The sequence below is a fragment of the Oryzias melastigma genome, linkage group LG17 (assembly GCF_002922805.2).
Source record: "Oryzias melastigma strain HK-1 linkage group LG17, ASM292280v2, whole genome shotgun sequence".
Lineage (NCBI taxonomy): Eukaryota > Metazoa > Chordata > Actinopteri > Beloniformes > Adrianichthyidae > Oryzias > Oryzias melastigma.
The window spans coordinates 30461420-30474528 of record NC_050528.1 but is presented as its reverse complement, the minus strand read 5'-3'; the positions used below and the strand labels follow the sequence as shown (position 1 = coordinate 30474528).

Below are 13109 nucleotides of genomic sequence, written 5' to 3'. Positions count from 1 at the left end.
TGGAAGCACCTTAAAGGTGCACGTTACATTTTTGTGGTTTTTTTTCAAATCCTCTAAATAAAAATGACATCAAAAATCGTATTTCTTCATTGCATTTCTTTAATTTCATCAAAGCAATGAAACAAACTGTAATTCATTCATATTGTAGTGATGGTCTCAGACACGTTGGGCTTGTTGTCGGTCTGGCAGCGCAAGGAATTGTGGGTTACCCGTTCTTTTGTCTGTCTGACTGGAATTGGATTTAAGTTTGGGTTTTCCTCAATGTGTTTTGTTGTCTGACTGTTTAACATTTATGATTTTGTCCTGTTATGTTTGAATTCTTCCTGCACCTGGAGTATGAATGTGGGAGAGACTGATCAGGACCCCCTCTCGTTGTGTCATTTAAGGACGTCAAAATAAAAGCTCAAATGTTCATTATGAGGCTATTCAGCTTTTGTCAGATAGCTTGACGCTACAATGTCTCACCAACTGTCATGAGGCCAAAAGTGAAGCTTATATGACACGAGGACACGCAGCAGGAGAAATAATCGTTTAAATAATCGTTTATTCGACAAATTCTCCATGTGTTACTTACAGTGTAAGACTCTTATAAGCCGTTTCAATTTATGCGGCTCCAGACACATTTGCTTTTTATTGTATTGGTCCAAAGTGGCTCTTTCAACACTTTGGGTTGCCGACCCCTGCCATAGGGAAACTATGGATAAATTATTCATAATTCACATTTAAATGACACACACCAGCCTCGACAACCCAGATTCACCGCATGGCTTCGTGAGCTACGTAGAGCATGAGTTGGAACTGTATCCCTCCGCGCTCGTCACATGACCGCTAGGAATTCTGGATAATGTAGTCCCACAGAATAACAGGGACTTTTCTACGATACCTTTTAAACATACTTTTTTTCTGGGCAAAAAAAAGAAAATACATTATTAGATCATATTGATTAAAATCAATAAAAAAATGATCAACCCACTAATAAAATGTTTGTTTTGTTGCATTTCCTCATAATTATTTTTTTTTTTCCATCCCATCATTTTCAATGCCTGACTATCTTGAATGTATATTTGTTTTTTAGTTATATACGCCAATAAACTGCAGTGTAATTGGATTAAATGGGTTTGATTTTAGTCTTTTTATGTTTTCATTAAAGATTTAAATTTAGATGTTAAATTAATGATTATACCTTCTGTTACAATTACCGTATTTTCCGGAGTATAAGTTTCTTTTTTTTTCATTGCTTAGCCAGGGGTGCAAATTATTTGTGTGTTGTTTTCTTTAAAGACATCAATAGGCTCATATATTTGTTATTTTCCCAGTAAAGACTGGTTGTCTTTTAGCAGTTATTTCCTTTAACAAGAGGGCATTGCATCTGAGCATAAGTATTTCCTACTGACAGCAGCAGAAGTGTCGTCCAAAACAAACATGGAAGAGAATTGATTGTTTTCCTCTTAAACTTTGACATTTTTCCTATACAGATGAAAAGATTAGTGTTCTTGTATTTCTTTCTTTATTTTTTTTTAGCTACGCTGGGCTTGGGGGATTTGTTCTGAAACGTCACACTTTTCTCCTAAAAAAGTGACTTATATATGGTTTTCCTTCTTCTTGATTAGATATTTTTTGTTCTTGCCACTTATACTACAGAAAACATGGTGCTTGTTTTTTTTAGTCATACATTATGAGTTTTCCTTTAATTGTGTAGTACAAAGTTAAATGTTTATTTTTCATTTTCTCCCTTGACTTAACTATTATAATAGGATTTCATCATTATTTATACATATTTCCAAAATGGATTACCGATGATGTAATTGAAACAAGACGACTTTTGTCTGTGAAGCAGAACTTCACGTCAAGCTTTGCTCTGTTTCCAAATCTCGTCCTTGGTTCTTTACTCTCTTTTTTTGTCTTCTTTTCGCCTCACTTTCTGAAAACATCTTGTGCAATAGTGGCCACAGAGGCTCATGAGCACTCTCCGGCTTTATTTATAGCCGTCACCGCGCTGACTTCATCTTTCGGCTGTGTTCAGCCTGTAGACAGCTTGGAGGAGGCAGAACTTTGGTTACTTCCGCTCGGCAAGCAAGTGACGCTCCGAGCTTTTTACGGCCAATTCTAGGAACCTCCAGAGGGAGTTAAATTGCTCTGTGCTGCAGTGATTACTGGACCTCTGGAAAACATCCCTAAGCAGTTCACAGTCTGCTGGACACGGCACTCATCTCAGCCACATCAAGAAGGCTTTTCCACAGCAGGAACCTGCTGTGATGGTTCCACCAGGAGCTTTCCACCAATTGAGGCAGAGGACGACTTGCAATACAAAATCTTTGGTGTCAGGCAAAGTTTTTATCCACTGTGGTGAAACGATTGAGCAGAAAAATCCCAAAGGCCACTCCACACCTTTCTGAAACCGCTTAACACCGCTTACATGGCGCTTCAAACAGACGGCTGTTTGAGACTTGGCAATAACACAAAAAATTGAGTTATCAGTTGAACATTAGTGATTTTGACCTTTATGTTCAAAGGGCGTCTGCCGTACTGTCATAGTTCAGTGTGTAACTTTTCTGTCAGCAGCAATGTGAGGTTGTACAAATGCCAAGGCTTTAGCAGTTCATTCTGTAAGATTACACATCTGTGACAGTCATGGCTATGCTTAAAAGCACACCAATAATCAGATTTTACACCCAATAAACTCTCATCCTGAAAAATGATGACAATGTTAATGTGTTTAGCTGAAAGTCCAGGTGGCTTTAATGACACACTCCAATGAAATTTGTGTTTTTAACGTGTTATTCTGGCATTTTTCTGACAATGAGGGACCTAAGGAAAAGAAAATGAAGCTCAAAATTAATTTATTCAAATCGAATTGAATCAGGATCAGACAAAAAAATGCAGCTTGCAAAAGTACAACTTGTTGCCACAAGGTCCCTGCTCTGCTTCATTCTGATGCATCCACTTGTACATGAGTGGATCCACATACGTCTTGAGGAGCTCCTAACAGGCCGGAGAGCACATAAAATAAATCAAAGCTCATCGGAGTGAGGCTTTGACAATTTCTTTTACAATATTACGACATGTAGACATTGTGCTCTCATTATGTTTTCTTAGCTTTTGTAATTATAAAATCAACTGACATATTATGTAGGATAAAATTTGAAATCATGTTTGTTAGGTTAAACATTTATTATAATAAATATTCTTAAAAATCTGTTGAAAAAAAAGAACAAATGATGTCATTATACGGGCTTGAATGAGAGCTGTTGATAGAAATTAAAGCACTTCATAATAACATAATTATCCTGAAAATCGGATTTCCATCTGAACCCCTTATTTAGAAGCAGTTTATAAAACAAGCTCTTTACTATGAATATGGCGTATTGTGTAATTCCAGCCGGGCACAAGCCGCATGATTTCTTTAAACACTTGGCCCCCCTGTGATTGAAAGTGCCACCATATGCGTAAAGCTCAAAAATGGTCATAGAAACTTGATTAACTAAACATCAATCCAATAGTTTTGAACACAAAAGCCCCAAAAGTAGATAAACTTTTCACTGGATGTAGCCGCTGGAAGGGCAGTGTGAACATAGCTTTACTGCTTGACTTTAGACATTTTGCAAAACTAAAAATTACTAAACTAGAAGACAGCCTGGAACCACTTTTCATTTGAAAACCCCACATTCTGACAGGATGATCACTGAGACTAAAGTACCTGTTCTGTTTAGATCAAGTTTTTACTTGAAAAATCTCAGACTGTAGATAAAAAGACAACTTTAGAAGTCCTTTTATCCCATTTTAGTTTGACATCTTTTCAAACATTCCCTAACAGTCAGTGACAAATCTGGGGCAGATGCTTGGAATTCACTGTGTCGTGGGATAATGTTGATTTGTGTGATGTTAACAATTGTGAATGCACATTCTAAGATTTCATTTACAACACAGATTTGAATTTTGGAAGTGGCTTAGAGGAAAATAAACTTTGCAGATGTTCAAAAGTGCTGCACTTTTTTGTTGTTTTCTCAAACCTTAACAAAGCAAAATTAGAAAATCTTTATGTTAACCCAAGAGGTGTTAATTCTTAGTGATTTTGAAGAGTTTAGCAGGAAGACGTCAATGGCTTTGTCGTCTTTTGAGGGTTGGAAGCATGGCAGCAGGGGCATGTTCAGAGTTGTGTCACCTTCAGAGTCATGTGTGTCTCTGTTGTCTTCTGTGTCACTTCCTGCCATAACTTCCATCAGTCTGACTGCAGGCTGCAGGATTCTCCCATCCTAAATGTCACGCCGTCCTGTCTGCCACTCATAGTAGACTGTACTTACAAAGTGGATTTGGCATCTGACATTGAAGAGGACATTTTTTCCTTTTGTATCTGTGACTCTCATAGATGCAACAATGAACCTCAGGTTTTTAGCTTTTTCTCAAACAGAACTCCACTAAAATAGTGGATTAGTCATTATTTTTTATCTTATAGGTCCTTTATTATAAATTTCAAACTTCAGTGGGTGGGGGCTTGATAAGTAAACTGATCCTGCTGTGAGCTAAAATGCAACATGTTGGATCTGCAGTTTATTATGTTGAAAGACTTTAATCAGGTTTAAGGGTTAAAATGTCACTTAGCGTCATTTCTGGAACTAAAGGAATTAAATTCACATTTTTTTCTAAGTGGTATATTTCACAGCAGGGTTCAAGTACATGTTGAGTTTAGCTCTCTGTTTCTGTTCATTTCTAAATAAATTCAATATAATTTATTCACAATTCCACAATTTCTGACAAAAAAATAAATATAGTGGTCCTCACAGGTGAAAATCCTATTTTTTTGGAAAGATTTTATGTGCAGATGAAACATTTGCTTACATCCTTATTTACTTGCAATTCAGTTTTTGAAGGATGTGTTTGGCTATACAGCTTCCATATACTTTTGTGCTTCAGCTAGATGTGTGCTTCATAATTGTGTTTAAATATTTCAATTAAATGTGCTCCTGCAAATTTAACAGGGAATCTTTAAAATAATTAGCATCAGCAAATGCAGACGGCAGCAGACTTCAAATGGTGAACTGGGTTTAATTCTGGTCTTCTCCGCCTCAGGAAACATCAGCAGGAACTGCACAGCATCCGGCTGGTCGGACGTGTTCCCAAACATAAGCAGCGTGTGCGAGTCCGACACCAGTCAGAGCAAGGTACGGTAAACGGCTACTTCCTTTTTTGTATCTGTCGCCTGAGCTCTGGTGAACAGCGAGCCTTTGGCACAGGAAGTGGAGCAGAGCATTAGTGGACTGTAATCGACAAAGCCTGCAGGGATAGCTGTTAATTAGCGCTGGTTAGTGGTGAGAGACAGCAGCTTTGAAAGGTCAGTATGCTCAGTGACGTGACACACGAGCAGTTTGTGTCACTTTTCTTGTACAATATTGTTACAAAACCTTTACCCTGAATGTAAAATACTCATTGACTTCAGACTCTGCTTAAGGATCTGTGAAGCACCAATTACTTCCTGATGTTCTGTAGCTTCAGGATATCAGGACAAGAATTTAGCTAAAGCAGCAACTTAGGGCAGAACTAGCAGAAGTTAGGCCTCAGAAACCTAGAGAAACTTCTGATTAAATACAAATCTTTTTTATCCTTCCAAATGTAAACTAAATGTCCAGATTTCCCTGAAGCAGCTCTGGTCCTAATGCCACTCAGTTTGATTATATGTATGGCAAAGAATTAGCAAGACCAAAACAATATCTGCTCTGCAAAATGTTTCCTTTTTATAAGTGCAACTCAATAGTTCTTAAAAAAGACTTGATTTGGAGGTTTGGAGAAAAAAAAAATGTAACAGCAAAATGTCACATCAGGGTGGAAACATTTCCAAATCAGGCTAAGTAGAAACAATAAGAAAGTAAATACATTTATACAAAGACTGCAAAACAGCTGCTGGATTGGACAAAAGTTCAAGCCACACCTGTATTGCATCACCATAGCAACGAGTGAGTGTTCAGCTCAGTGGAGGTCAAAATTATGTGTTTTAAAATGTGTGTGTGACCGTAAGTTTCTGAACGCTGCTCACACTGAGAAAAGAAAAAAATTACTTTGAGAACACGAACTCTAAATCTCTCAAGAGGAAATACCCTCAACCAATGTAATTGGGTTGTTACTACTCTTACTACACATTAGTCAGTTTGCTCAAGTTAAACGTATCAAAGTATCTCTTCAAAGTATTGTATCTTTATAATCATTAAAGAATACTAAAAAGAAAAACTTCTAAATGATCAGTTTTTGTCATTTTTTTTAAAAGTACTTCCACAACTTTCAGACAAAGTAAAAACATGGGTCTTTCCTAGTTTTCCACCACAGTAGTGATGAATTCTGGTTCTTCTCAGAGATTCACTTCTTTTACTTTAGTTCACTGAAAACCAAATGACTTTTTAGGTTATATTTTGCTTTATTTAATTTATTATCAACTACTATGTAGAATTATGCACAAAATCCATAACTAATGTAAAGATGTTGTTTTTATTCATATAAAATGTATACTATATTTCTGATGTTATTTATCCCCTTCTAATGTAGCCACGAGGGGGCCCAAGCCAGGGTCTCATTTTGCCGGTCCCAAGCCCGGATAAATACAGAGGGTTGTGTCAGGAAGGGCATCCGACGTAAAATCTTGCCAAATCAAATATGCGAATCAGACCTACGAAATCCATACTGGATCGGTCGAGGCCCGGGTTAACAACGACCGCCATCGGTGCTGTTCACCGACAGGGTGCCGGTGGAAATTGGACTACTGTTGGTGGAAGAAGGAGAGGAGGAAGGCGGGTTCGTAGGGAGAGAGAGAAGAGGAAAGTCACTAGTGTTGGACTGAGAGTTGGGACTTTGAATGTTGGAACTATGACAGGAAAGGGTAGAGAGTTAGTGGACATGATGCAGAGGAGAAAGGTAGACATACTGTGTGTCCAGGAGACCAGGTGGAAAGGTAGCAAGGCTAGAAGTTTAGGAGCAGGGTTCAAGTTGTTCTATCACGGTGGAGATGGGAAGAGAAATGGAGTAGGAGTTATCCTAAAGGAGGAGTTTGTTAGGAGTGTTGTGGAGGTAAAAAGAGTGTCAGATAGAGTGATGAGTCTGAAGATAGAAATGGAGGGTGTCATGTTCAATGTTGTTAGTGGGTATGCCCCACAGGTAGGATGTGAGCTGGAAGAGAAGGAGAAGTTCTGGTTGGATCTTGATGAAGTGATGATGAGCATCCCTGGAAATGAGAGAGTTGTCATTGGTGCAGATTTCAATGGTCATGTTGGTGCAGGAAACCGAGGTGATGAGGAGGTGATGGGCAGGTTTGGTATCCAGGAGAGGAATGTAGAAGGACAGATGGTGGTTGATTTTGCAAAAAAGATGGAAATGGCGATAGTGAATACATTCTTTGAGAAGAGACAGGAACATAGAGTGACCTATAAGAGCGGAGGTAGAAGCACACAGATAGACTACATCTTGTGTAGACGGTGTAATCTGAAGGAGATCAGTGACTGTAAAGTAGTGGTTGGTGAGAGTGTTTCCAGACGGCACAGGATGGTGGTGTGTAGAATGACTCTGGTGGTGAAGAAGATGAAGAAAGAGAGGGCAAAGGCAGAGAAGAGGACAAACTGGTGGAAGTTGAAAAAAGAAGATTGTTGCATGAAGGGATATTTGGTGTAAAATAGCCGACTGCAAAACGCTTCTTCTCCTTTGCTCCTCAACAAGAAGCAGTAATTGAGTTTGTAAATAAAGCAAGTAAAAAGCGTCTTTACCAGGGTAATAAGTAATGCACTCCTCGGGTCCATGCTGACCACTGTCTGACATAAACATCGGCGCATCTATGACGTGTATGCATTAAGTGTCGCAAAAAGTGACGTTTAAAAAATGTAAATCCACGGTAATTCATGTCCACACTCAGACGTAAAATCAGAGTTTTCCAAAATCTTCACTTTGGCTGGAGTTTTCCAAATGCACCGTTTTCAGTGACTTAAATCTTCGGTTTGTGTGGATGATAGGCCAAAACGTATAAAAATGCATTCGTTTTAGCAGATACCTGCCTACGTGTGGACAAGGCCTTAGATGGAGGAAACATATGAAGCGAATATGGGGACTACTGTAAATTCTAAGTGTTGTATACTTTTACAGCGCTTTTTTACATAGTTTTGAAGTCCGAAGCACGTCACAGTCACACACACCCATGCACAGACATTCACACAATTATGTCAGCTCTTCTGCCTTACCCGACACCAACCTCAATCACCAGAAGCAAAGTGTGGTTCAGTCTCATGCCTGAGGACACTATGACTCATGAATCAACCTGCAATGAGAAAACCAAGCAAAAACACTAGGGTGACCAGTAAATATGAACAGACAAGGCAAGAACCAAACCTGTGAACAAAGGTTAACCGCTCTACGTCTGCACCACAGTCACCCAACAATGATTTAATATCAAAACATTAGTTCAGTGTTTCCCACATCCACAAAAGCAGCTGCTTTCGCAACTACAGACTGATGAGATATGGTACCAAGCCCCAGTAACAAGTCTAAGCAGGCTGAGTGGAAGATGGAAAATCATGACATACGTGTGCATCGGGAAGTCTTGCTACTGTTGGGCAGTCTGTAAGAGGACCCCGAGTAAAGAGTCAAAACAGAGGGCAAGTTTGAAAGTTTTATTGCAGAGGAGTCTTTAGTCAGGGGTGAGGTGAGGCTGAGGCTTAGAGCTTGGCAGGTAGACAGACTGGATGAGGGCTGAAGCTTGGCTGGCAGGCAGACTGGATGAAGACTGCAATATAGCTGGCAGGCAGACTGGATGAAGACTGCAATATAGCTAGCAGGCAGACTGGATGAAGACTGCAATATAGCTGGCAGGCAGACTGGATGAAGACAGCAGTTTAGCTAGCAGGCAGACTGGATGAAGACTGCAGTTTAGCTAGCAGGCAGACTGGATGAAGACTGCAGTTTAGCTAGCAGGCAGACTGGATGAAGACAGCAGTTTAGCTAGCAGGCAGACTGGATGAAGACTGGAGTTTAGCTAGCAGGCAGACTGGAGGAAGACTGCAGTTTAGCTAGCAGGCAGACTGGAGGAAGACTGCAGTTTAGCTAGCAGGCAGACTGGATGAAGACTGGAGTTTAGCTAGCAGGCAGACTGGATGAAGACTGCAGTTTAGCGAAGGGATCTCGCACATTGGGCTTTCAAGTCGTGAAGAATCTGACAGGGGACGGCTGGAGAGAAAAGGTATAAATAGCTGGCAGAACAGGTGAGGCAGATGAGAAATCAGGGCAGCTCAGCAAGGCAGGGAAAAGGATGGGTTGAGAGGAGCTCAGACATGACAGCTACCGAGATTAAGGCCATGTGTATCCATACAGAGGGTTGACCTGTACGGGTGCTGCAGGTTTTTGGGTTGGCCAGTCCCATGGAGGGTTGTCGAAAGGAGCAGCACATCTAGAAGGGAGCACAGGTGTGTCTTGCAGTTTCCCTGAACTCGTGCGTCCACCTTAAGGGACCTCAAGAAAATGGAATCTACCATTGTTGTGCATATCATAAGTCTTTATAGAGATAATACAAGTTAAACCTACTAATGATTAGGGCTGTAACGAGTATCCGGGTGCTCAGGTACTCGCGATTTGCTCCCGAAAATTCGAGTACAGATATTCGCGACGTCCAAGATCGCTGATTCGTGATCTTTATAAATGTAGTAAATTGTAGTAAAATATGATCAAAATATCACCTGGGGACGATGTATTTTTGCTCTGAAATGCAGATTAATGTAGGATTTTAAGTTTACGAACTAAAACAAAGAGCCGCGGTACTGCCACAGGAAGTAAACACATCTTCATGAAGGTGAAGTTTCCGGTTTTCAGAGTAAAACTAGCGAGAGCTTTTCTCCGTTCAAAAACTGAGACTGAAGTTCCGCTCACAGGCATAACTTCGGAAAAAATGAATTAGCCTTAACATCGCAGCTTTAGCTTCAGTGTTTACACTCTTTTGGTTATGATAACTCTTCAACATTTGACGCAATTAACGAAACTCCATCTTATTCTGAAGAAACAGCCTCGCGCTGCTGAAAGGCGGATGTAATCAACGTGAATCAGCTGATTCTGCTGCTGCAAAAAAAATACTTTTTTCATACGAGCTCTGCACCAATATGTGATGCTTAGAACGTAAAATATTGAAGAACTTTGAGGATAGAAAACTGTGAAGAACATATTCAGGTTTTGCTGTTAAATGATCCAAGACAGCAGTGATTTTGATCCTGTTTATGTTGTTTATGTTGCTGCTGAACCATCCATCCATCTTCTTGTCCGCTTCTTCCCTTTCGGGGTCGCGGGGTGCCGGAGCCTATCCCGGCTACTGATGGGCGAAGGCGGGGTTCACCCTGGACAGGTCGCCAGTCTGTCTCAGGGCCTCAATCACACACATACACATTCACCACATTCACTCTCACATCTAGGGGCAATTTAGAGTCACCAATTAACCTATGAAGCATGTTTTTGGACGGTGGGAGGAAGCCGGAGTCCCCGGTGAAAACCCACGCATGCACGGGGAGAACATGCAAACTCCACACAGAAAGGTCCCAGTCGGGATTTGAACCGGGGCCTTCTCGCTGTGAGGCAAGAGCGCTAACCACTGCGCCACCGTGCAGCCATGCTGAACCAGAAGATTGATAAAAAAATAAAAAAAGTTTAAAATGACAAAATGTCTTTCCATCTGAATCTTTGTGTTTTTTCAATCAGTTTTGTTCATTCTGATCTCCTGTTCTAAATAAAGGTATAGATGATGATTAAATACAAATAATTTGCATTTCCATCCATCCAGTAAATAGACATACACAGCAATAAACATTATAATAAAAAGTAAGAATCGTGGTTCAATTCGTGAATCGTTGAGCTTGATTCGTGAATCAAATCGGATCGCCACATAAACAGTGATCCACAGCCCTACTAATGACATACAGATGATGTTGTTGTACGGTGCCCTTTTGCCGCATTCTTGGTGTTAGTGAGGAGCTCATACTGGCTCCTTACCGACAGTGATGAAAATGCTGTACGCACAGAGTATGTGATACAAATGTGCCCGTAGGAGGCCCACACAAACTGCACTGATTGTTTCATTTCCTCATCTGTAACAGTCAGGCTGCATGTAAAAGAGCCTGTTAGGAGTGTTGCTTGAACAGCATCAACGGCCCCCTTGCGCAGGACTTGGGGGGTTGAGAAATGGAAAAATCTGCATGACGTTCCTGCATCTCACCTCCTTCAACCTTACTTACCCTTACGAGACCCTTTGAGGGGCCAACCCAGGGGTCGGCAACAAAAAAATGTTGAAAGAGCCACTTTGGACCAAAAAAATAAAAAACAAATATGTCTGGAGCCGCATAAATTGAAATGCCTTATATAAGTCTTACAATGAAGGCGACTCATGGAGAATGTGTCTATAAAGCAGCCCACTATCAATGTGATGTCATAGATTACAACGACATCATGAACGTCAGTGATTGACTGTTTATTTCTCCTGCTGCGTGTCCTCGCGTCATGTAAGCCACTTATTTGGTTTCATGACAAGTTAGAGAGGAATTGCAGCGACAAACTAGCTGACAAAAGCTGCATAACCTCATAATGAACATACAACCTTTTATTTTGACATCCCACAATGACACAAGGAGAGGGGGTCGTCATCAGTCTCTCCCTCATTCTCACTCCAGGTGCAGGAAGAATTCAAACATAACAGGACAAAATCATAAATGCCAACAAATGTTCAACAGTAAGACAACAAAACACATTGAGGAAAACCCAAACTTAAATCCAATTCCAGTCAGACAGGCAAAAGAACGGGTAACCCACAATTCCTTGCGCTGCCAGACCGACAGCAAGCCCAGCGTGTCTGAGACCATCACTATAATATGAATGAATTACAGTTTGTTTCATTGCTTTGATGAAATTAAAGAACTGCAATAAAGAAATCCGACTTTTGATGTTATTTTTATTTAGAGGATTTGAAAAAAACACAAAAATGTAACATGCACCTTTAAGGTGCTTCCACACTGGACGCGTCGGCGCCCAGTCAAGTGCACACTTTGAATGAATAGTCGGTATAAACGCGCGCACACCAAAATTCCTGGCCTCCAAGTCTGGAGGGAGGATGAACGGACTTGGTACCCAGGTTTACAAAAAGTAAAAGCTGTGAAAATCCCCCAAATCTTTCTGTTTTCACAACTCTGTCCTTTTTAAATGTCCATCTTGGTGTCATATTAACCTGACCGGACACAAACCGTAATGATTCATTTCTCTTTCGTGATCACGTTTGGCACTTCTGTGCTTTGAAGCAGACTCCGCCCACAAGCAGCTCCCAAATCCGGCTCCTTGATTGGTCACAGCTCTGAGCTGCTGCGACTGGAAATCTTGAACCGGGTTGAAGATTCAGCGCGCGCTCAATGCGTGCCGATTTGTACGTGGAGCTCGTGACCCGCGTAGCAACGTGCGCTCACGTGCGCTCACGTGCGCTCCAGACGCATGGGCCAGGAATTCTGTGCGCATGTTTGCAATGACTTTTCATTGAGGGTGTGCGCTTGACTGGGCGCTGACTCAGCCGGCGTGGAAGCACCTACACTCATCTCGCAACAACTGGAAAACGTAAAGGATGTTTGTGTCATGTTTGTCCTCCTACAGAAACCGTATAAAAACAAAAATATATTTCCCTCCAACATTTTTTATCATTTTCAAACATTTTTGAAAAAGCGCCAGTGAGCCACTAGGCAGTGCTTAAAGGGCCGCATGCGGCTCCAGAGCCGCAGGTTGCTGACCCCTGGGCTAACCAGTAACAAGATTTAGTAACCATATGTTGATTTCTATACCCAAGGCCACATTTTCACAGAGGCAGCCATGGTGGGAACCTGCAATACATTTTGTAACATAAACTCAGACTTCAGGCATTTCAGGATATCTGAAGCTGTGAATGGTGGTCACTGCCCTCCACTGCTAGGAGTGAAGGATCAGGACTGAAACACCAACAAACACATAAAGTAGCACAAAACAAACAGGAAACAAATACAATTAATGGCATCAAGGAAAACCATTGAAAAAAGTAGTGTAGTGTAGTAGTGTTTATTTCATTTTCAAAGCACACAAAAGGAGTTTTACAATAATCT

The 13109-nt window shown here is 40.8% G+C and overlaps 1 protein-coding gene across 1 annotated transcript in view; it reads left to right on the top strand.

Moving 5' to 3' along the window:
- vipr2 (vasoactive intestinal peptide receptor 2) overlaps positions 1 to 13109 on the top strand; it is a 111198-nt gene that overhangs the window by 39158 nt on the left and 58931 nt on the right. Inside the window, exon 4 of the mRNA XM_024264404.2 lies at positions 5068 to 5159. Within this exon, the coding sequence (XP_024120172.1) occupies positions 5068 to 5159 (92 nt within the window). The remainder of the gene's footprint in view (positions 1 to 5067; positions 5160 to 13109) is intronic.